Below are 21,250 nucleotides of genomic sequence, written 5' to 3'. Positions count from 1 at the left end.
TCGACCCCAACAACTTCTCCAACAACTTCAACCCCAACAGTTTCTCCATCAACTTTGACTCCAACAATTTTTTCTGCAACTTCGACTACTACAGAAACCCTAGCTCTTGCACGTATGGGAAAAGATGGTGATTTCTTCCCTCTTATTCCTTCGCTTGAATTGGTTCTTCCTTCTTGGGAACTCGGCTTGCAAGGTAGACCTTTTGGTGCCCTATCTCAGCTTCTTTCTGCAATTCGGTCTTGCTGTAGTAATGTTGCCCTAATCTTCGCATGTGTGAGGAGATGATAGCCCAAAAGCAATACTCAAAGACTTCATTCCTTTCCTTCTTTTAGTCCTCTTCTTCTTCGCTCTTTTAGGTCTCTTTCTCTTTCTTGATCGAACTTCTTGTGTGATAATTGGATGTCCTTCAAGTGAGGTCGATGTCTCTTATATATAGGCTTCTCTTCTAGGTCGAATAGCCCTACATGAGGCCAACTTGTCATCTTATGAAGGCTGACTTGTTGCTGCTTGTTTGACAAGGTCTTGGAGGGTCTTTATGACACTTTTGACTATACAAAAATTTTCTTTACAAGATACAACATGCCCAAAGGGGTCTTACATGTATGACAATGACTCTTTTGACTTCATAACTCTATGACAAACCTAGAAGCACTCAATGGGTGCTTGACCTATAAATAAATTTATCTTGAGCATGAAACCCATGCATCAAGAATGACAATAATAAATTTCTTTTCTCTTTAATATCAAATATATAAAATCATGATTACAATAGAAATTATGAAGACCGAACCTAGTTACACATTTCAACATGAGGAAGTTGCCTAATTGACCTTTAACCTGAGCAATTACTTTAATTATTAATGTAATTGACTTTTATAATATAAAGTGAGTTAATCTAATGAAATGCAAAGGTTGTTTGCATTAGTGAATTAGATGAATCTCAACTATTGATCTCAAGTGATGTTGAGATCCAATCTCAACTGTCAATCACTTTGAAGATTAGGGTTGTGGATTTAGTCAATAACTCAAACTTATAAACAGAAGGCTAGGCCTAGGGGAGAAGACACTTCAAGCGAGCACAAGACACAGTGAGATAGTGAGATCTCAGTGATTGGGTGAAGGAATTTCATCCAAGTGTGCAGGGTTTGAGGAAGAGTGCAAGGGGCAGCAAGGGAAGGATCCAGATAACCAGCAGATTGAAGGATGGGTCATGGGTTTGACCAGCTGGATCATTTCCAGTTTTATTGTTGTATTTGTGTTTTTCCTCAGAGGATCATCATCCCAGGAAGAGAGCCCTTCTATGCTGTGGATTTTTGTTAATAAAACAACAGATTTTGAAGGGCAGAAACTATGTGTGCATGTGTTTGAGATTGGTGTATTAATTTGCTTCTGGTGTTATCTATTTTTTATGTGTTAAAATCTCAGCTGTGCTCTTTTATTCAGTAGATCTGCGTAATAATCTTCTAGAAATTAATTAGCCAGGTTGCCGGGGTTAGAAAATTCACTTATGTCAGTTGGCTGCTATTCAAGTGGCATATGTCATGTTCCTGGTTCCAGCATTTCTTTGTATCAGAGGTCACTGTAATTTAAAAAAAATTAGAATTGCAATTCAGAAGAAAAGTTTCCATTGCAATTGAAAGATGTATTATATTGTACATCTTTATTCCATGATAAATTCTGTCTGATCCTTGTTTTTGGAATCTTGTTTTAATGTCCTGGGTCATGTCCTGGGTCTAAGTGACAATGTATTGGAATCCTCAGATTATGTCATTTTGGAAAGTTTCTTCTGGAATGTATCTCGGGGAATGGTGTATATATTGAATAGAGGTGTGTAATTAGAACAGAATTCAGAAAAAGAAGTTTCCAGTGCCATAGGAAGTGGTAATATGTATAACATATTAGATTTCCATAAAACCCAGCAACTGATTTACAATTTTCTATGTATAAAAACCAGAAATACAAACAACTGCTGCACTGGAAACTTAAACTGCAAATACATGCACAGCGGAAAATAAATCAGAAGAAAAACACATCGACCATATGACACAAGATATACACAGGAAACCCCAACTCCGGGGAAAACCTGCAACTCTGTGTGTTTTTATTATTATCTTCTTCAGCAAAAGGGGTTTCTTCTGAAAATTATAGCAGGGGAGAAACTTCCCTTTTATCACAATGAAAAGCAACTGATCAGCTCTGAGATGAATCAATCTCCCTCTCACGCACTAGATCTGCCATACGGCCTGCGCAGATATGGCTATCTGCAGCCTGTGCGAATAGTACAAAGTTACAAACGTGCAGGCTTCTCTTTCTGCGCTCATGTGCAAAGTGGAGTTTGCGCTAAGGCTGTCTGAGCTGAGGCAATTCGATCCCCACTTGATTTCTCCTTTCCAAATGCTGAAACACTGTGAACTGCTGAAACCCTCAAGCTTCCTTTTGCTGATCTCTCACACCTGCTTGTGCTCAACTGAGTTGCCACTAACTCGCTCTATTTACTCTTATAATTTGATCTCAACCCTAATCTTTCTCAATGCTGAGATTAAATTGTGGTCAACGGTCATCATTAAATCATAAATTAACTTGGGAATTTTTAATTTTCCCTAAGTTTAACTTTAGGAAATAGCTAATTAAATTAAGAATCTGCTAAGTGGCTGTCTCATGGGTTCCTTTGCTAGCCTTAGCACCTAGGCAAGCAAAACCCTTCTCTTCTCCAATCAAGATACCGCTACTTCTGATATGGGTTGTACATCTTATAACTGCTTTTATGAACAGTCTTCCACCAAGGTTTTCTGGTACAGGGGGAATGCAGGTATGTGTATCTAATATGTCTGTAGAAACCCCTCAAATTTCAGTTGGTGGCAGGATATCTTGGGGATATTACACACAAAAAAGTTTTTTTTTTTTTTTGTTTATTAATAATTAATAGAAAACAATCACAAATAAATTACATAACCTGACTGAAATGATCAGTTATGATTGCAGTCAAAGGGTAATTTCCTGGTTGGTGAAACCAGGTAAGTGCTGTTGCCCCCACCAGGGTTCAAATGCCCCAAATGTGACATGTTTGCCCCTTGTCGGCTGGGATGCATCTACATGGTGGGGACTTGATTGGTAGAGGTCTTCATGGCCATTAAGTCAGGACTTGGTGGTCATATGCCCTAAACGGTGAGATGGTATCCAAACACTTTATAGGTGTTGGATACCCTAAGCCCAAGGGGTTAAGCTCAACCAATTGTTGCCAATGTTGTTGCGCATTTGGCTAGTTCAGTGCTGATGACTGGTTTGAATCCACCCAGGGTTAAGTGCAGTACTCTACGTCAACAACTTTACTAGGGATGCCATCCATGAATGTGGGGAAGCATCCGTTGGGTTTCCCCCTTAAGTTTTTGCTTGGAAAATAGGTAGTGGATGCTCTGCACAAGGGGGCATTTGATAAGCAGAGGCCATCATGGCTGTTAAGTTCGTGCTGGGTGGTCATACAGCCCAAACAGTGGGATGGTGCCCACCTCTTGATAGGTGGTGGATGCTCAACTGTTTATTACGAATGTTGTTGGATATTTGACTAGTTCTGTGCTGGCTGGTACCCAGTTTAAACCCCCTGAGTTAGGTGTGCTAGTTTATGGTGATGGATTTGCTAGTGGTGCCAGCCACAAATGTGGGGAAGTAACCCTCGAGTACCTCATGAGGTTTTCCTTGGAAAAAAGTGATGGATTCGCTGCACTCAAAGATTAATGGAGTCATCTTAACTTCCATTATTTATAACAGGAACATCTAATTGTTTTGAGAAATATATCTTCCAACAATTTGCAAGTGAATTTTATAGTGAAATCAACAAAAAACTGCAGATTCTGGATTCCAATCACTGTTTCAGTGATAAGATAGGTAAAATAAGATAATTGTATTAATCTCTGACAAGTGAGAAAAAGTCAAACTTCCTCTGCTGCTACCTTTTTTTGTCCACAAGAAAGCTTAAAACCAAACTTAGAATGCCTCTCTAATGTGTTCAATAGTGAATCCACTGGAAAAATTGCCAAAAATCATCTACAGTTGAGTTTTCAGCTACCAAGTTTCCAAACTGCTGCCCAACATCAACAGTCACTGTTTGAATTTATTTTATGTTTTGATTCCAGGTATTTATTACAGGTTTCTCAGTCACATAACATGATGACATGAGACATGGAGGAGACGGAAATGCAAGTGTTCAACACATGACATGTAGGACATGATATATATATATATATATTAAAAAAATTTAAAATTTACAATTACAAACATAAAAATAGACAAAGTTCCATTTTTTAAAAGAAAATAGAACATTTACAGAGCACCTTGAATCCCTTTCAGTCTCAATTTTACCCTTCATCTGCACAATGAGAGAACATAAGAGCTCTTTCAATCCAGCTGAAAGTGAGAAAATAACAATGAAAATGTGTTTTTAGAGTCAAATAGTTGTGACATGTTTAGGGCATGTGTCAGACACGTGTTTGTCACATGTGCATATCCTGTTTTAGGACACGTGTCAAACACATATCCTGGTGTGCCCATGTCAGTGTCGATAAAATCGCCAATTTTTAGGCGATGTGTAGAAAAATTGTGATTTTTTTTCTGATTTTCCCCATTTTGCCAATTTTTCCAGACTTTTGTCATTTTATTTTTTTATTTTCTGATTTTGAAAAAATGAATATATTTTGTATTTTTAACATTTGCTGTGGTTTGCCATTTTTTGCCAGTGTTTCCAAAAAGATGTTTTCTGGACCCTCGCTGATTTTTTGCCAATGCCATTTTTTTCAACACTGGTCCATGTCTGATATGGAGAATAAGGACATTGCATCCCTGGGGAGCATGTCCTGCTACTTAGGTTATAGTGTGTAGAAGATTAGTGGGACCCACTAGACATGAGGAGGATCCCTTGCACTGGAAGCATCTTAGCTTCCATCTTTATGCCAGCAACAGCTAACGGTTTTGAGAAATTCTCCCCTTTCAAGTAGACTCTAGAGTGGAATGAACAAAAAGTAACTGCTGTTGTAGGTTTCCAGCCATGATTTCAATGAGAAATTGCCAAATTTCTTCTGTCACCTTTTTTTTACCTACAAAGAAGCTCAAAATCAAACTTGGAATGGCTTTTCAATGTCAAATCCAGTGAAAAAAATGCCAAAATCATCTGCAGGTGAGTTTGAGCTACGAAGTTTCCAAATTGCTACCAAATACCAATGGTCACTATTTGAATTGATTTTATGTTTTGATTCCAGGTTTCATGGTTTATAGTGTGTGGGATGTTAGTTTTTGTAGCATCAGACGGTGTTCTAGTCTCGAGACTTTGTGGAGAGACTAAAACATGAGTTCTCCAAAACCCAAAAATCATTTATGGAAATTCCACCTAGAGAGGGCTCAATTAAATTAATTGATGACAATTAAAAATTTCCCATGTCTAACTTAGGAAAAATGGTCAATTAATAACAATTAATTGAGAAAGGTGAGAATTCTCAAAAAACTCACATGGATTGACTTGGAGATTATCTCAGTCATCAATAAAGTTTTCAATCTTAGCCATTGGAGTCCCAACTAGAGATTATAAGAAGAGGTCGATGGGTAGATGGAAAACACATCAGTGCACATACTCAGTTGCTTAGGTAGTTCGATTGACTTGGAGATTATCTCAGGCATCAATTAAGTTTTTAATTTTGGCCATTGTGTTAGGCCAGCCAGTAACTCCATTAGGCAGAAAATATGATTCGATTTATTTCATTAGGTATGCTATTGATATATACAAAGGGTGTGATTGCTCAGTTCATCTCCTGATGACTGTTCACATTCCTAATTTAACTATTTACATAAATTCACCCAATCGCAGATGATTAGGTGTCAACATTCCCCCCCTTAATCTGAAGGGATGTTGGTGAGTCCAAGCATCGTTCTGAATCTTTCAAGCTTTTCTCTTCCAAGCGCTTTGGTGAAGATGTCTGCAATTTGCTCATTTGTGGAACAATGAAGGAGATGGATCGTTTTGGCCTCAACATGATGTCGGATCAGAGGATATTTAGTATTGATGTGCTTTGTTCGATCATGGAACTTTGGGTTCTTGGTCAAATTTATTGCAGAGGTGTTGTCAATCATGAGTGGAGTTGATTGTACTTGTTTTACCTACAAATCTTCAAGAATTTTCCTGAGCCACACAATTTCTTTTGTTGCTTCAGCAGCTGCCACGTATTCTACTTTTGTTGTGGAATCTGCTGGAACTGATTGTTTGCGTGATCTCCAGGAGACAGCTCCTGATCCAAGACTCATAGCATATCCTGAAGTAGATACCCAGTTTCTTTGTCTCCATCGAAGTCTGAATCAGAGTATCCGATCAAACTGAAGTCATCCACCTGTGTGTACTTAATTCCAAAGTCTTGAGTTCCCTTCAAGTACTTTAGAACTCTTTTTGCAGCAGACCAATGTCCCTCACAAGGCTTTTGCATAAACCTGGAGAGGATTCCAACAGCAAATGAAATGTCTGGTCTGGTAGTAGTAAGGTAGTTGAGACTTCCTACAAGCTGTCTATACATGGTTGCATCCTCAAATTCCTTTCCTTCAATAGATGTGAGCTTTAAGTTTTGTTCCATTGGAGTAGTAAGAGGATTGCACTCTGTCATGCTAAATCTATTTAACAAATCTCCAATGTATTTTTTTTGAGAAAGAAATATGGATTTCGGATGTTGGGTTACTTCAATGCCAAGATAGTAATGAACATAGCCCAAATCAGTCATTTCAAAACTTTTCCCCAATTCCTTCTTTATGGATGTAATGTAGCTTTCATTGTTCTCTGTCATTAAAAGATCATCTACATATACCACAAGATATACAACTGTTTTGCCAACTTTCTTGACAAATAAAGTTGCATCATCAAGATCAAAATGATTGAAGTTGAGTTTCAGAAGATGCTCAATTAGTTTTTCATACCAGGCTCGCAGTGCTTGTTTGAGGCCATACAAGGACTTCACAAGTTTGCATACTTTATGTTCATGTCCTTCCACAACAAATCCTTCAGGTTGGGACATAAAAACATTCTCTTTTAAATCTCCATTCAAGAAGGCAATTTTTACATCCATTTGATGGACTTTCCAACCGTTCTGAGCTGCTAGTGCAAAGAGTGTCCGGATGGTGGCCCATTTTGCTGTGGGGGCAAAAGTTTCCTCATAATCGACCCCTTCCTTCTGTGCAAAACCTTTTGCCACAAGCGTAGCTTTGTGCTTGTCAAGTGAGCCATCAGCTTTGTACTTGTTCTTGTAGACCCACTTGCAGCCAATTGGTTTGGTTCCAAATGGAGGGTCAACCAGCTTCCAAGTGTCGTTCTTTATGAGGGCATCATACTCCTTTTGCATCGCTTCTTTCCATTCATCATGAGAAGCAACTTCTTTGAAGGAAGTTGGTTCAAAATCTGTAGACAAGTTCAATTCACAGTCATAAGAAACATCCATATCAACAAGTGAATTAGAGTCATCTACATCACCTCCATTTTGTCGGTTTGAATTTCTGGTTCCTGTTTTTCCAATTTCGTCAAGATGAACACTTTCAAGTGTCTTTGTCAGCCACTTTGGGGGACCTTTCTGAGATGGTCCAGGCTGCTTTGTTGATTGAGTTGGGACTGAATCAAGATTGAGTCTCCCAATTCTATCAATTACATCACTTAAAGCAACATCCGTTGTTGGAGTTTCATTTGGGGGAGAGTGTTCTTCAGAAGAAGATTCCACATGTTGATCTAGAATAGGAATCCCCCCTTCAAGATGTGGAATCTGATTATCAAATTCTTGAAATGATTTTGTTTTAGCGAATCTATCCAAGCGATCAAGTTGCCGCTCAACAACATTGTCAGATTTGGATGATTCAAGAAAAATTACATCTCTCGATACAACAAACTTTTTATTTACTTCATCATAGAGGCGGTATGCTTTGGAGGTGTTTGAATACCCCAGGAAGATACACTTACGACTTCTAGCACCAAGTTTGTTTCGATGTACCTTTGGTATTAAAGCATAACAGGTGGAACCAAAGACCCCGAGATGTTTTACCGAAGGAACATGTCCATACCATAATTCATAAGGAGTCTTGTTTCTTATAGTATTAGATGGACATCTATTCTTTATATATGCAGCACATAGAACAACATCAACCCAAAACATTATCTTTACATTTTTGAAGAAAAGCATGGATCGTACCATATTCAAGATTGTTCTATTCATTCTTTCAGCTACACCATTTTGTTGGGGATTATAAGGCACAATTGTTTGATGTTTGATCCCATGTTGGCGAAGATAGTTTTCAAATTCATTTGATGTATATTCTTTTCCATTATCAGTGCGAATAGACCCAATATGAGATTGTGCATCATTTTCAATCCATTTATGAAAATTCTTGAATGTTTGAAAAGCATCAGATTTGTTCTTCAATAAATAAACCCAACACATTCTGGTGTAGTCATCAATAAATGTCATGATATATTTATTCCCATTTGCAGAAGGAACAGGCATTGGACCGCATAAATCTGAATGAATGAGTTCAAGCTTCCTATGTGCTCTTGAATGTGAATCATGAAAAGACTGTTTGCTATGCTTTCCTAGAATGCAAGCATCACATTGCTCAAGTTTCCTAGGAATTGTAGGCAAACCAGCAACACCATTTTTCTTCAATAAGCGGAGACTGTCATAGTTTAAATGTCCAAATCTAGCATGCCATAATAAACTTGATGGAAGTGTACCTTCTTCATGATGAGAAATATATGAGAAATGTTGTGCATGAGTAGATGCTCCTTGCAGTTTGAGAAGCCTTTCTTCTTCTATTCCCCTCATGACAAGTGAGTGGTCAGATGCTTTTTTTACCTCAAGCTTGCCATCAAACATATGAATGGAGTGACCTTGTTGGCAGATGTGGACCAAGGACAACAAGTTTCTCTTGAGCTGTGGGAGATATAGAACATTATCCAGAAGAAAGTCTGGAAGACCAGGCAGTTTAAGCCTGATTGTGCCAAGCCTTGATGGCTTGATTTTTGATTGATCTGCAAAGTATATTGCTCCATCAACATTGTCAGTGAAATCTTCAAAAAAATCTTTTCTATGAGTCATGTGACAGGTTGCTCCTGAATCAAGCAACCAATCATTTTTCCATGAAGCAAGTGAAGCATTAAACAAATCTTCATTTACTCCAATATTACATTGTGCCTCAATATAGTGAGCGGATTCAGGTGCTTTACCTTTGTCTGTATCATCAGTTTACCTCTCTGTTGGTTTCTTTTCTGCTCAATTTTGTCCCATGGTAGCTTGCATGTAGAGGCATCATGTGATCCATTTCTTTTGCAGCGAATGCAGTGTAAATTTGCCTTTTCTCCTTGAGAATATCTGGCCCCCCTGCCTCTGAAATATCTTCCTCTTCCTATTCGTCCACCTCTTCCTCTTGTAGAATCTTGAGCAGGATGCTTTTCTTTATGAGCAAGGCACACAGTCTCTTCAGAAGATTCAGGGGCTGTCTTCTTTCCAAAAGCTTTCTCTCTTTCAACAAACTTTTTCACAAGAGAGTCAAAGGTTATATTTGAGATTTCCATTTGCTTGCAAAGACTCAAGATAATTGGAGTAAGTAGGATAGAGTGCCTTGAGAAAAGCAATAAGAGGGATATCCAGCTCAACCTTAGTGGAATTGATATCATGCATTATAGACTTTACTTCAAGAGTGGAATTGATACCAGATGCAAGAGCAAGAGGATCATTATTTTTCAGTTCAAGAGTGAAGAGTTTAATCATGAGTTGAACAACTTCAAGTGCAGAATGTGAGTCATAGAGTTCTTTCAGCTTTTGTAAGGCTTCAAAGGCAGTTGAATATGATGAAATATGGCGACTCACCTCTTCATTTACAGATGCTGTAATTAATGCATAAGCTTTGTTGTTCTTGTTTTCCCAAATGACGAGCTCTTTGTTTGAGGTACGCTGTACTGGGTCTTTGTCTCCTTCTCCGACACACACCCCTTTCCACAACTCATTGAAGATGAGGGTGTGTTTTATCATCTGGGACCATTCAGGATAGTTCTCCTTGCCAGTGAGAACTATTCCTACCATGGATATGATTGAATGCATTCTGTAAAAAATCTGAGAGCTGTAAAAATACTTTTGCTGGCAAAAATGTGCTTTTGTGGAGAAAAAAAAAACTTCTGCTGCTAAAAGAAAATTGATTATGATATCAAAATGTATTCTAGCCTTAACTATGTTAGTCACTTTTGAGAACAACTTTATAAAAAAAACCACTATGGTAGCCTAATAGCGTGGTATATATATATCCCAGCAACAAAATTCCGCTGCGCTAAAGATCTTCACCAGACATTACATACAAAGTGCACTAAGACCATCAAACGCTATTCATATACTGTGAATAGAACTTTGCTGCGCCAAAGATCTTCACTAAACATTATATACAAATAAATGTTATCGAAATTTCAATATTATATGCTGTCGTAATTTAAATTTCAATACTTGTCAACAGGCTAGACCACCGTATGTCAGGCCAGACCATCGTATTTCAGGCCAGACCATTCGAACTCGCGGCGTAGCTGAGGCTGTCACCAGTACTAACCACCGGGCTAGCAAATATGGACCCGTAGACTGCAACTCCCTGCCGTCGCTTGGATCCAAAAACTCGATCCACACTCGTGGAAGCCTTGCTTTCACCCTTGTTCACAGCTCAGCTCAAGCATTGCTGCGTTGTGCAACGGTAAGACATGGCGCTTTGTAGACGGTGGGTCCCGGGTTCAAACCGCAGCATTGCCAACTCGAGATCCCGTTCTCTCTGAGCTTCCACTGCTCAGAAAAAGCAGCAGAAATAGGCGTCCAAATCTTTGAAGAGTAGGCAGACCAACACCCAATCGCTCTCAACTGATAGGGAGCGGGAGTTGGTTGTCAAAATGACAATGGTGTGAAAGGTAGCGAGAGCCACTGCACAACCTTCACAATCAGCGAGTGAAGAGTCGATCAACTGAAGAATCTCCGTGACATGGATATTGTAGCGCCCGATTCCTCGGTCTACACAACAACACACAACGCGTTTCGATCCAAGGATCAAACGAGAGAGCCTATGCAGGATGAATACGAAGAGGGCACGACTGTCTACAAGCAGAGGGAAAAACATTCATTCCATTGAAGAAGAAGAACAACCAAACGTCGCCCCCATTTCAAAAAACGCAAAACAGGAATGAACAGTGTAAGAAATGAACAACGTTGAATCAGGCCATGTCAGGCCATTCACAAAGACAGCGCAAACGTTTCAAAATGACAACGCTATTCACAATTTTTTTTTATTAATGTACAACGCTTCTGTCTGGACAGTATGGACAGATGCGTTATGAGGCAGCGCTGGAAAAGAATATGGCAGAGGCAGGTTATGTCAGGACAGAGGAGAATATGGCAGAGGCAGAGTAGCGCTGGAAGGTAACTCAGGACAGGACAGAGGAGTTACAGGAGCATAATAGCTAAAACAAGGAGTTGGCTCTGATACCATGTCAGGCCAGGCAGTAACTCCATTAGGCAGAAAAGATGATTCGATTTATTTCATTAGGTATGCTATTGATATATACAAAGGGTGTGACTGCTCAGTTCATCTCCTGATGACTGTTCACATTCCTAATTTAACTATTTACATAAATTCACCCAATCGTAGAGGATTAGGTGTCAACACATTGGAGTCCCAACTAGAGATTATAAGAAGAGGTCGATGGGTAGATGGAAAACACGTCAGTGCACATACTCAATTGCTTAGGTAGTTCGAGTTCTCAGTAGTAGGGGTGATTCAGTAGTGGAGATCGAGCCAGTGGGTGAATAGCAGGTGGCAAAGGGGCAGCACAACAGTATTCCATGTTGAGAAATCTAGGGTATTAGCATTAGGTGATTTATCTTGGATTAATGACTGCTTGTGAATGCTTGTTACTTCTTTAGATTAGGATCTTCTTCTTCTTAGTGTATTAGTGTTCTTCTTCATCAAATAGTAACCAATGCATGAACATAAATAGACAAGAGACACAGAATGTAGGCTATCAGCCAGGGCCAAAACCTCTCACTCTTTGAGAGGAAAACCCACACAAATTATTCTTATAGAGATTCCAATTGACGAATACCAAGACCAAGACCCTTGACCTAGTAGCCTCTCCAAGACCAAGACACAAGTCCTCTTCCATCTTCTCATTCACTCTTTCTCGGTTCCTTCTACTTCAGATTTCACACCATATGTGATGACACCCAATTGTGATTACTGTGGATATCAATCTTCTCCTCCAGCAGTAACACCGAATCCTGAAGACATATTGCTGAACCATAGTTGCTGCCCTTTGAGACACCACTGAGATCTTCTTCCTTGTAACAACAACGAGATCTTGTCACACACGTGACCTTCCTCTTGTGCAGCACCGAACATAAGAAACCCTTGTCACTGTAATCCAAACTTCTGTTCCTTTTCTTGTCACTGTAACATCCATCCAACTTAGACAGAGATCCAAACTACTGTTGACTATGATCATCCTTAAACAGAACCTCACAGTCCCTTCTCCTTCCTGTGATTGCATCAAACTTATCACTGCCACTGTCTACTCGAAATCACAGAGATGTCTGAATTATACTCTTCCACTGTCCATGCGAAATTCTCTCTATCACCCAAAAAACTCAGAGAAAGATATCCGAAATTCTGTCTCTATGGACTGGGCCAAGGTTGCTATTTGTAGTGGTCTGTCCGTCATATTAAGCCGACATGAGTTAGTTGCTTTGACTTGAAGCAGACATGAAGAGGACTTTGTGCTTGTCGTTGGAGGGCTATTATAGACTCGTATATATTTGACATCTCCTAAGAAGGGTTCTTCATACATGACATTGACTCTGTCTCTAATGATAAATCCTAAGACTCTCAATGGGAGCCAACTAGATAAAAACTCTTGCTCATGAAACCCATGAAGCAAGGCATTACAAAAATATTTTTATTCTCTGTTTTTCATCATTTACAAAGATTACAATTACAAGTCATTATGAAGACCGAACCTAGTTACATTTTACAACATTCCAGAGGAGTTTCCAGTTTCGGAGAGTCAGAAAGAGGAGGCCAAAATTATTCTTCAGGAAGCAGCGTAGGGATTGCACAGTTGCTTCAGCAGAGCAGTTCGATTTGGCTGAAGGGAAGGTCGTTTTCAGTTGTTTCAATGCCGGAGAGACATTTTCCTAGTCAGCAGCAGGCAGGACGACTTGATTGGCAGCAGTTTCGGGCTGAGCGTGAGAGGGTCTGCACAGAGGGTTTGGACGGCTAGCTTTTCAGAGGAAGTCAAGTGGCGGGAATGCTTGGAGAGAGGGTAAAATCCCTTAGTATATTTTTGCCAGTATTTCTCTTGGATAGAATCGCCAGTTTGGCAACATTTTATTGTATTCAGAAATTCTGCGGCTGCATAATGAAAACCCTCACAGCTGCACCAGTTTTCCCACATTGGGTTTTTCTGGGGACATTTGTCCAAAAATAACAGTGTCATAATTTTTTTGTATGTGTGCTAACGTTTTTCAGTTTCCAGCATTTTTTTCGACAACAATTATTTTATTTTGTGAAGAAATCGTAGTGTGATTAATTCCAGTTGCTGCATTTCAAGGAATTTTCATAAAGGCAGGTGAGACCCACTATACATGAGGTGGATGCCCTTAAATTTGAATCCAAAGTGAAATGGAAGCATCTCAACTTCCTTAATTTATGACATAATGGTTTTGGGAAATTCCCTCTCCAACAATTTGCAAGTGGATTTTAGAGTGAAATCAACAAAAAATAACCGCTCTTGCAGGTTTCCAGCCATTGTTCGAGTGTAAAATTGCCAAAGTTCCTCTGCGGTCACATATTTTTGCCCAGGAAAAATATGTGTTCAATGTTGGATCCAGTCAAAACTTTAGATTGTAATGTATTTTTTTGGTTCATTCACTACACAAATGCCCCAGCAAATGGGGACATCAGTAAATTGGATGGGGATGTATTGACTCTTGAGCTGCTTTTCGTGACACACCCAACATACATGGTGCCTCTGGGATATACCTGAGATGTTCATGGTATTCCTGGTATGGATCTTTCCACTGGAAATGCATCCCGATGCCGTGGGGATGTGTTCCAGTGTATGACTGTTTAGAAGCCTCAGTTCAAGTATATTACTGTAATCCTCTGATTGAGTTGTGGTTCCATTTGTAATTGTTCTTCTGGAATTTATGTGCACAATTGGTCTATTAGTTGGGTGGATGCACAATTTATAGGTTGCATATTGGTTACCCTTATTGGTATCCTCAGAGGGTAACTATTGTGCAATGAAGATATTTTGGATGCTTTTAAAACAGTTGGTCTCTAATTTCTTATATGCTGTGACCTTTAAATAATTGTTTGTTGTATCTTTGTTTTGCAGATTGTAGCTTTGAGGAGAGCAAAGAGGCGCAATATGGAGAGATTGGTTTTAGCTTGTGGTGGGGATGCTGTCAATTCTGTTGATGATCTGACTCCTAATGTTCTTGGATGGGCTGGGCTTGTATATGAGCATGTCCTAGGGGAAGAAAAGTACACTTTTGTGGAAAATGTTAGGAATCCTCACTCATGTACAATTCTAATAAAAGGCAAGTTCTGAAAATATGTAAACATTGTTTTACTTTCTCTATGAAGAACATGCTAAATAGTATTTTTTCTAGACTCTCCCCCAGCCTGCGTAAAATGCACCAGGATTTATGGATTGCTGAAGTATTATAAATGATCTCAGCTCTTTTTAGCTCTCTTCGAGCATCCTGTTTTTATTGGAGTTTTTATTTTCTTGGCTCTTGCAGGACCTAATGATCATACTATTGCTCAAATTAAGGATGCTGTACGTGATGGTCTCAGAGCTGTTAAAAACACACTTGAAGATAGATCTGTTGTCTTGGTGAGAACTTGTTAAGAGCTTCTTTTTCATTTTGGTGTATTCTTTGTTGACTTCGCAGTTCACTAGGCAAGAAAGTGTATGGTCACTGAAAAAAATAGTAAAACAGAGTCTGCTGTGTGTATAAACTTTAAAATACAGGATTTTTTATTTTATTTGTTACCTAACAATTTAGAGGAGGATTTGGTTGTTAATTTGTGGGTGTCTGCACGCACTTGATGACTCTTTTTACTGAAGTTGTAGAATACATAGGGTGCTTAGTGTCCTTTCTTTTTGATGGTGGATTACAGGGGGCTGGAGCTTTTGAAGTTGCTGCAAGCCAGCATCTCAAACACACTGTCAAAAAGACTGTTCAGGGGGTATGCTATGATCTGTTGATCTTGATATTTTTTTCTTATTTTCCAATTAAAAATTTAGCATTTTAAGTGTAAAAACACTGTTGTAAATGTGTATCTGCCCCTTGACATTCATATATGAGTATTCAGTGTCTCAGAAACAGTTCTAAATTCCAATATTCTTTGCATGTGTTCTGAACTGTGTCATATGAGCCCGCTAAGAGGGGCCGGATTAGATTGGTAGGATGGTTCTGTTCCGATCCAGCTGGTTTGGTAGGTTCACTGTTCAGCCTGCCAGATTGGCTGGTTATAATTTGTAGTGACCTTCAAAAACTGTGTCCTGGCCCTCAAAAAACTTTGTCCCACCTGTATAAAATCAATCCCAAAAAACTGAAAATTAAGCAAAAAAAATGACAAAAACACCTCTCATGCTATATGCAAAGAACAAACGATGCATGTTTGGTGTTTAATGGTTTGGATTTACGTTGATTTACATGATCATATAGATATTTCATTTATTTTTGCATATTTTATGTATTTTTAGTTGACAGGATCTTCAACCCAATTTTCCTCCAGATCCTGGTTTGACACTTGCTCGTTGCCAGGCTTGTTTCTGGTTCCAGCATATTGATTCTGAAGCCTAAGTTGCCTGAAATTCAGAAACCATTGATTGTTTCTATAAAAATTTCAGTTTCAGAAGTAAGAGTCAAAGCTACCAGAATCTGTTTGAAGAATAACCTGAGGAGTTGAACGATAATTGACAATAGTTGACTCGGACTTGTGAAAATTTTGGGAGTTAACCCTACTATGGAAATTAAAATTAATACAATTAATGTCAGAAAAAGAATATCCTTAATTAAAAGGAGAGTTTACAATGTCCATTTAAGATAAGGTAAGATAATTATATTTATGTCCAACTAATGACCACAAAGTAGGTCAAATGGACTGTTGAGTACAATGATATCCATACAATGCGGGAGAACCAAACAGTCTCCTATAAAAAAATACAATACATGAATATAAAAGGTAAATGTAGGAACATAAAAGATACAATGTATGGAATGCCCTGACGGAGAAGATCGAAGAGTTAATGGGTCTGAGGATCAGACTCATCTCTCGTAACATCCGAGGCTGACTAAAGAACACTGAAGAAAACTCCACAAATTTTGTTGGTCCGATGAAGGGCCGGTGGGAAGTGCGGACTGTCCACTAAATCGTTGTCTCACGGAGTTCGTTCACTGTTGAGGTTTGGAGGACCTAGTGTGTCTCCTAGGCATGAATCTGAGACGGATTTGCCACTGAAATCTCGTGTGGCGGGGTGAGGTCCCACAGAGCCTCACTGATCTAGAGTCTAGATATGAAACGATATCAATCGGTCTCTTGGTGCCCCTCTCTGAAGGTAGTACCCTGAAAAATGTCGTGATCTTCTGTGTGGGGCCTGGTCTGATGGGAGGTTGAAGAATATGCGCTCGGAACTTGAGAGCCTCCTTCATATATAGGGCCAAACATCTTTGATTGGGATACGTGAAAAAGTCTGCGAGGGTTTGAGAGTCTCTGAACAATCAATGGAACCTTCCTTTGATCTCGTAGTAGATAGGACATCCAAAAATGAAGTGCACCTCGATCTCTACTTCCTGTAAATGACATCCCTGGCAGATTCTGTCTGGTCTATCAATTTGGTGGTCCGTCTCTACCCGAAGTCTATGAGAACCTACTCTGAATTGGCCTAGAGGAATGCGCAGAGCATGCATCCAGTGATGAAACGTATACTAGGGTCGAACAATGAGCCCATCTCTCAACTCCAAGAAGTGCTCAACATAGAAGGCTATCTTTGGGCGCAACCCTCCCGGAGGATTGACCCACGTGACCTGGACGAACTCCCTGTAGATGTCCGCCTTGATGATCTTGTTCAACTCTTGTCTAGTAGGTAGAAGGTGACCAAGAGCATCCAAGGAATATCGGAAAGGAGGGAGACGATCCAACTGAATGTCCACTGACTCTAAGAGATCTGAAACTCTTGCAAACCAACGTCTAGTCTGGCCCGAGGGAGTAGAACGAGCAATAGTCTCAGAAGAACAATATGCCAAGTAAGGATACCGGTCCCTACTCTTTATTGACTTTGCAAAGCCCCAGACACGACGCAAGAATGACACCAAAGTGAAGACTGTCTCAAGCCGAAAGGGATGAGCTCCAAACTCTGCAAGGATGATGTACTAAGGTACTGTTTGTTTGCATCTGATGATGTAGCGGAGAAGAAGAATTTGGACTCTCTCAACTGAAGCTCAATTTGACTCGAGTAAAGACGGTCCCCAAATCTCTGAGCCATATAGAACAGTGGGACGGATCAAGGTGTCCATGAGGCTCATCTTGGACGAGAAGTCCTGGAAGCTAAGTCACATGACACGTCCCTTGAGGTCTCGTGTCCCGTATTTCATGTGTTGGACACTAAACGTGCCCTAAAACGTGTCAAAAATGTTTTTCTTCGTGTCCTCCAAATAAGTCACGTGTTTTGGACATGGCAAAAACATGCCCTGACGTTTTTGGATCTTAGGACACGTGCCCCTTGAAAAGTGACATTTAAAATCTCCAACATGGTTTATTTTTGGGTTTTTTTGTCATTGTTCGTCAGCGAAGTCGTGTTTGCTCGCTGCCAAAATCGAATTTGTTGTGTAGTGTGAGGAATTCCATCAAATTTGAGTGCAATGCTCACAAGTTCACATTGAGAGCACAATTCACAACTTCACATCGACTTGGACCTGGAGATGCAGGAGACGAGTGTTCACATGCTTTGTTGAGAGTTTGGAGCACTTAAATTTCCTGTAAGTTGTGTTCTAGCCTATGGAACTTAACTTTATTATACAACAGTGACCATGTATAGATCGTGTGTTGAAATAAAAAGCCCAACTCCCCATCATGTGCTCACTACTCACTACACCTTGGAGGTCTAAAGGGAGGGAAAGTCGATAAACGCTCTGGTCAACGATGAAGTTTGAACACATAAATTTATAATTTACAAACTACCTTATGTGAAGTTTGAACATGATTGAATCTATTTGAAGTTAATAGCAAAATTTATAACATGAACAATGAACATTGAACTGTGAACATCACTTAGGTAGTAAATTAATAAACAAACTAGTAAATTACTAAATAGTAAATAGTGTATACTAAATACTAAATAGATATCATCATGATTCATATCTATATGGATTAGGCACTATATTTCAATATTTGTTTAATATATATATATAAAACATGTCCCTCGTATCCTGTTTCTGGGGTCCCTGTGTCTCGTGTTGAATACTCGTATTTATGTGTCCTCCGTGTCTTGTGTCCTTGTGTAATGTGACTTAGCTTGGAAGTGATGTTGAAAGCACTATCTTTTGAGAAGGGCTATGGATCCATATCCTTTGTTGATTCGAGGCTGAAACGCTGGTCGCAAACTGAAGCGGGGACTTGAGAATTGCACTCGAAGTATGTATACGTGCTGGTGATCTCAACCTCCTCCCTTCTAAATAGGAAGTGAAGGTCCGAAGTTTTCTTCACCCCATTGAAGATCACCATCATAGATCCGTCTTAAGTACGGATCTAACATGAGCCGAGAGGGATCAAATTTCTTCAAGTGCAAACTTTTTTAGAGTGCAAAATACAATGTGTTATTTTTCATTATTTAAATTGTATTTTTGAATGCTAAATAGAGTATATATAGGTCCAAGTAAAATTTTTGACCATATTTTTTTTCCTATATATAGAAATATATAAAGTTGATATCAACATAAATTAGTTAACAGAGATCTTCAAATAGTTTATTTAAATCTCTTGTTGAAATAATTTTGAAAAGTATAAGATTTAAACATCTGATTCACAATCTTTTTTACTTCTAATTACTTTACAACATATTCATTTTTGTTCAATTATAGCCGACATTATTTTTCTATTTAGAACACAATTTTTAATTTTAATTTTAATTTTAAAGGTTCATGAATGGACAGACAAACTTACACAATCCCTCATATTGGGCTGTAGAATGAGCCTCTTGGCTCAATAACCTTGGTTTTACCTAGGTTGACCGTCAACTGTCAAATATCACAAAACAAAGCTAAGACATCCAGCTGCCTCTGTAATCCTTCTGGAGAGGAGGAGAGGAGGACCACGTCGTCAACAAAGAGTAGAATAGATATCAGAACCTCGTGAAGAAGGCAACCATTAGTGTCCTGGATATGCTCGTGTAGAAAAGCCTCCAACTTATCAATATAGATCCCAAACAAGGTAGGGGACATTGGACAACCCTACGTAACCCCAATAGTGCTTTGGATGAAATCAGACATCCCATGAGCCATGAGAAGACAACCAAGGGCGGCCTCATATAGGAGTGTAATAGCTGTCAATAGGGTTGCCAAGATGCCAATATCTTCGAGTCTTTGGAGTAAGGCTTCCCTCGGAACAGAGTCAAAAGCTTTCCGAAAATCTACGAAACAACAATAGACTTTCAAAGAAGGGTGTCGTGCCTCTATAATAATTTATTTCAATTAAGAGTATCACGACTTGTAGTGTTTGACCAGGACTCGTATGTCAAATTCATCTTGGTTCTTGTATTCAGTGGGTTGATTAATGCCTCATGAGCCTGATTGGTGAGTCTCATTTTATTTTCTTGATAAAAATGCTTCCTGTCAACATGAGGAATTTCGCACTCAGACTTGTGGAATCCATCCACATGAGAGGCAATCGGCCCACTAAGGGAAAGCATACCACAAGTTGGATTTAAACCTGGGTTGGGAGGATGACAACTCTTTTTAACCACCCGAGCTAGATGCCATTCACACTGTTATTCTAAAACCTAAAGAAGAAGAAAACTGAGTTGTAATGGTCTTTTGCTGCTTTTTTTTCACCAAGTTACTTGCCCCAGACGATGGGGTTTTAGGCCTGACAATGAGGGGAAATGAACCAGGGTTTTACGTCAAATCTTCTCTTTTGAACGTGACGTTTGAACCTAGTCTTAGACATTAGGAGAAATAACTTCAGAAAACTTTAGATGGGAGCAGCAGATGGAGTTTATAAGTGTGATAATTGGAATTATTGTAGTCATATTTTGTTATATTTCATCAGTTTTATTGTGATTTAATCGAAATATTTTTCTATGGATTTAAGTCATGGTTACCAGTATGGCCAGTCAAATTTGTAGCTTGTGGAGTTTGACTTTGATTGGACCCTTATATATATATATATATATATAATCAATCTCTTCGAGTCAAACTCAGTTAAACTGGGCTTGACTTGATCAACATGGGTTTGATTCATGATTAATCGCAAGTCAAAATTTGAACCACAATTAATCATGAGTTAGACTTGTTCAATTTAACCTGCTGGGTGGATGCCAAAATATGCGCATATCATTATAATTTTGTAATAGCTGATTTTTTCCTGTTCGGAGCCAAACTCTTGGGTGGTCTGCTTCGACGAGATTTTGTGGCACTGTTGTAAATGATCTCCATAGTGTGGCAACTACTTGCTATTGGCATGTTGACATAGAAACCCATTTGAAAATTTAAACTCTTCAGAGAATGTTAGGAAACAATGGTTGGAATCTGGGAACTGGCAGGAAGTGTGTTTTCTAGGGATTTCTGAGCTGTTTCCGTTCTGTTTGGTTTTTGGAATTTTACCTGTCAGGAATGTGGTTAAAGAGTTTTTCAAAGTATAATTAGAGAAATAACAATGTCTATGACTTCGGTAATCAACATGAACGGAGTTTTTTTATAGACAAAAACCAATCAGATGGACATTGATAATGATATTGAAGTCTGTTCTGGTCTTGCCTTAATGAGATGTAACGATGTAATTGGAAGAAACAAAGATTTCTCAGGTACTTACCTAATGTACAATATTCTAAAGCTCTTTTCCCGTCAAAATTGTTGTTTAGTGCAGGGATGTACAAGTTCTCATTATTTATCTGTACTTTGGTTTTTCTAGCCCCGGGACTTCCTTTAAAAAGGAA

At 39.0% G+C, this 21,250-nt stretch overlaps 1 protein-coding gene across 1 annotated transcript in view; it reads left to right on the top strand.

Moving 5' to 3' along the window:
• The window catches only part of LOC149157766 (T-complex protein 1 subunit zeta 1), a 156,098-nt gene that overhangs the window by 133,830 nt on the left and 1,018 nt on the right, over positions 1-21,250 (top strand). Inside the window, exons 10-12 of the mRNA XM_089435995.1 lie at positions 14,423-14,627; positions 14,832-14,926; positions 15,214-15,282. Of these exons, the coding sequence (XP_089292121.1) occupies positions 14,423-14,627; positions 14,832-14,926; positions 15,214-15,282 (369 nt within the window). The remainder of the gene's footprint in view (positions 1-14,422; positions 14,628-14,831; positions 14,927-15,213; positions 15,283-21,250) is intronic.

This window comes from Pinus tabuliformis, chromosome 5_2 (genome assembly GCF_031772625.1).
Source record: "Pinus tabuliformis cultivar Carrire ecotype Pingquan chromosome 5_2, CPIR1, whole genome shotgun sequence".
NCBI classification, from domain to species: Eukaryota; Viridiplantae; Streptophyta; class Pinopsida; order Pinales; family Pinaceae; genus Pinus; species Pinus tabuliformis.
This window is presented reverse-complemented; position numbering and strand designations above follow the sequence as displayed.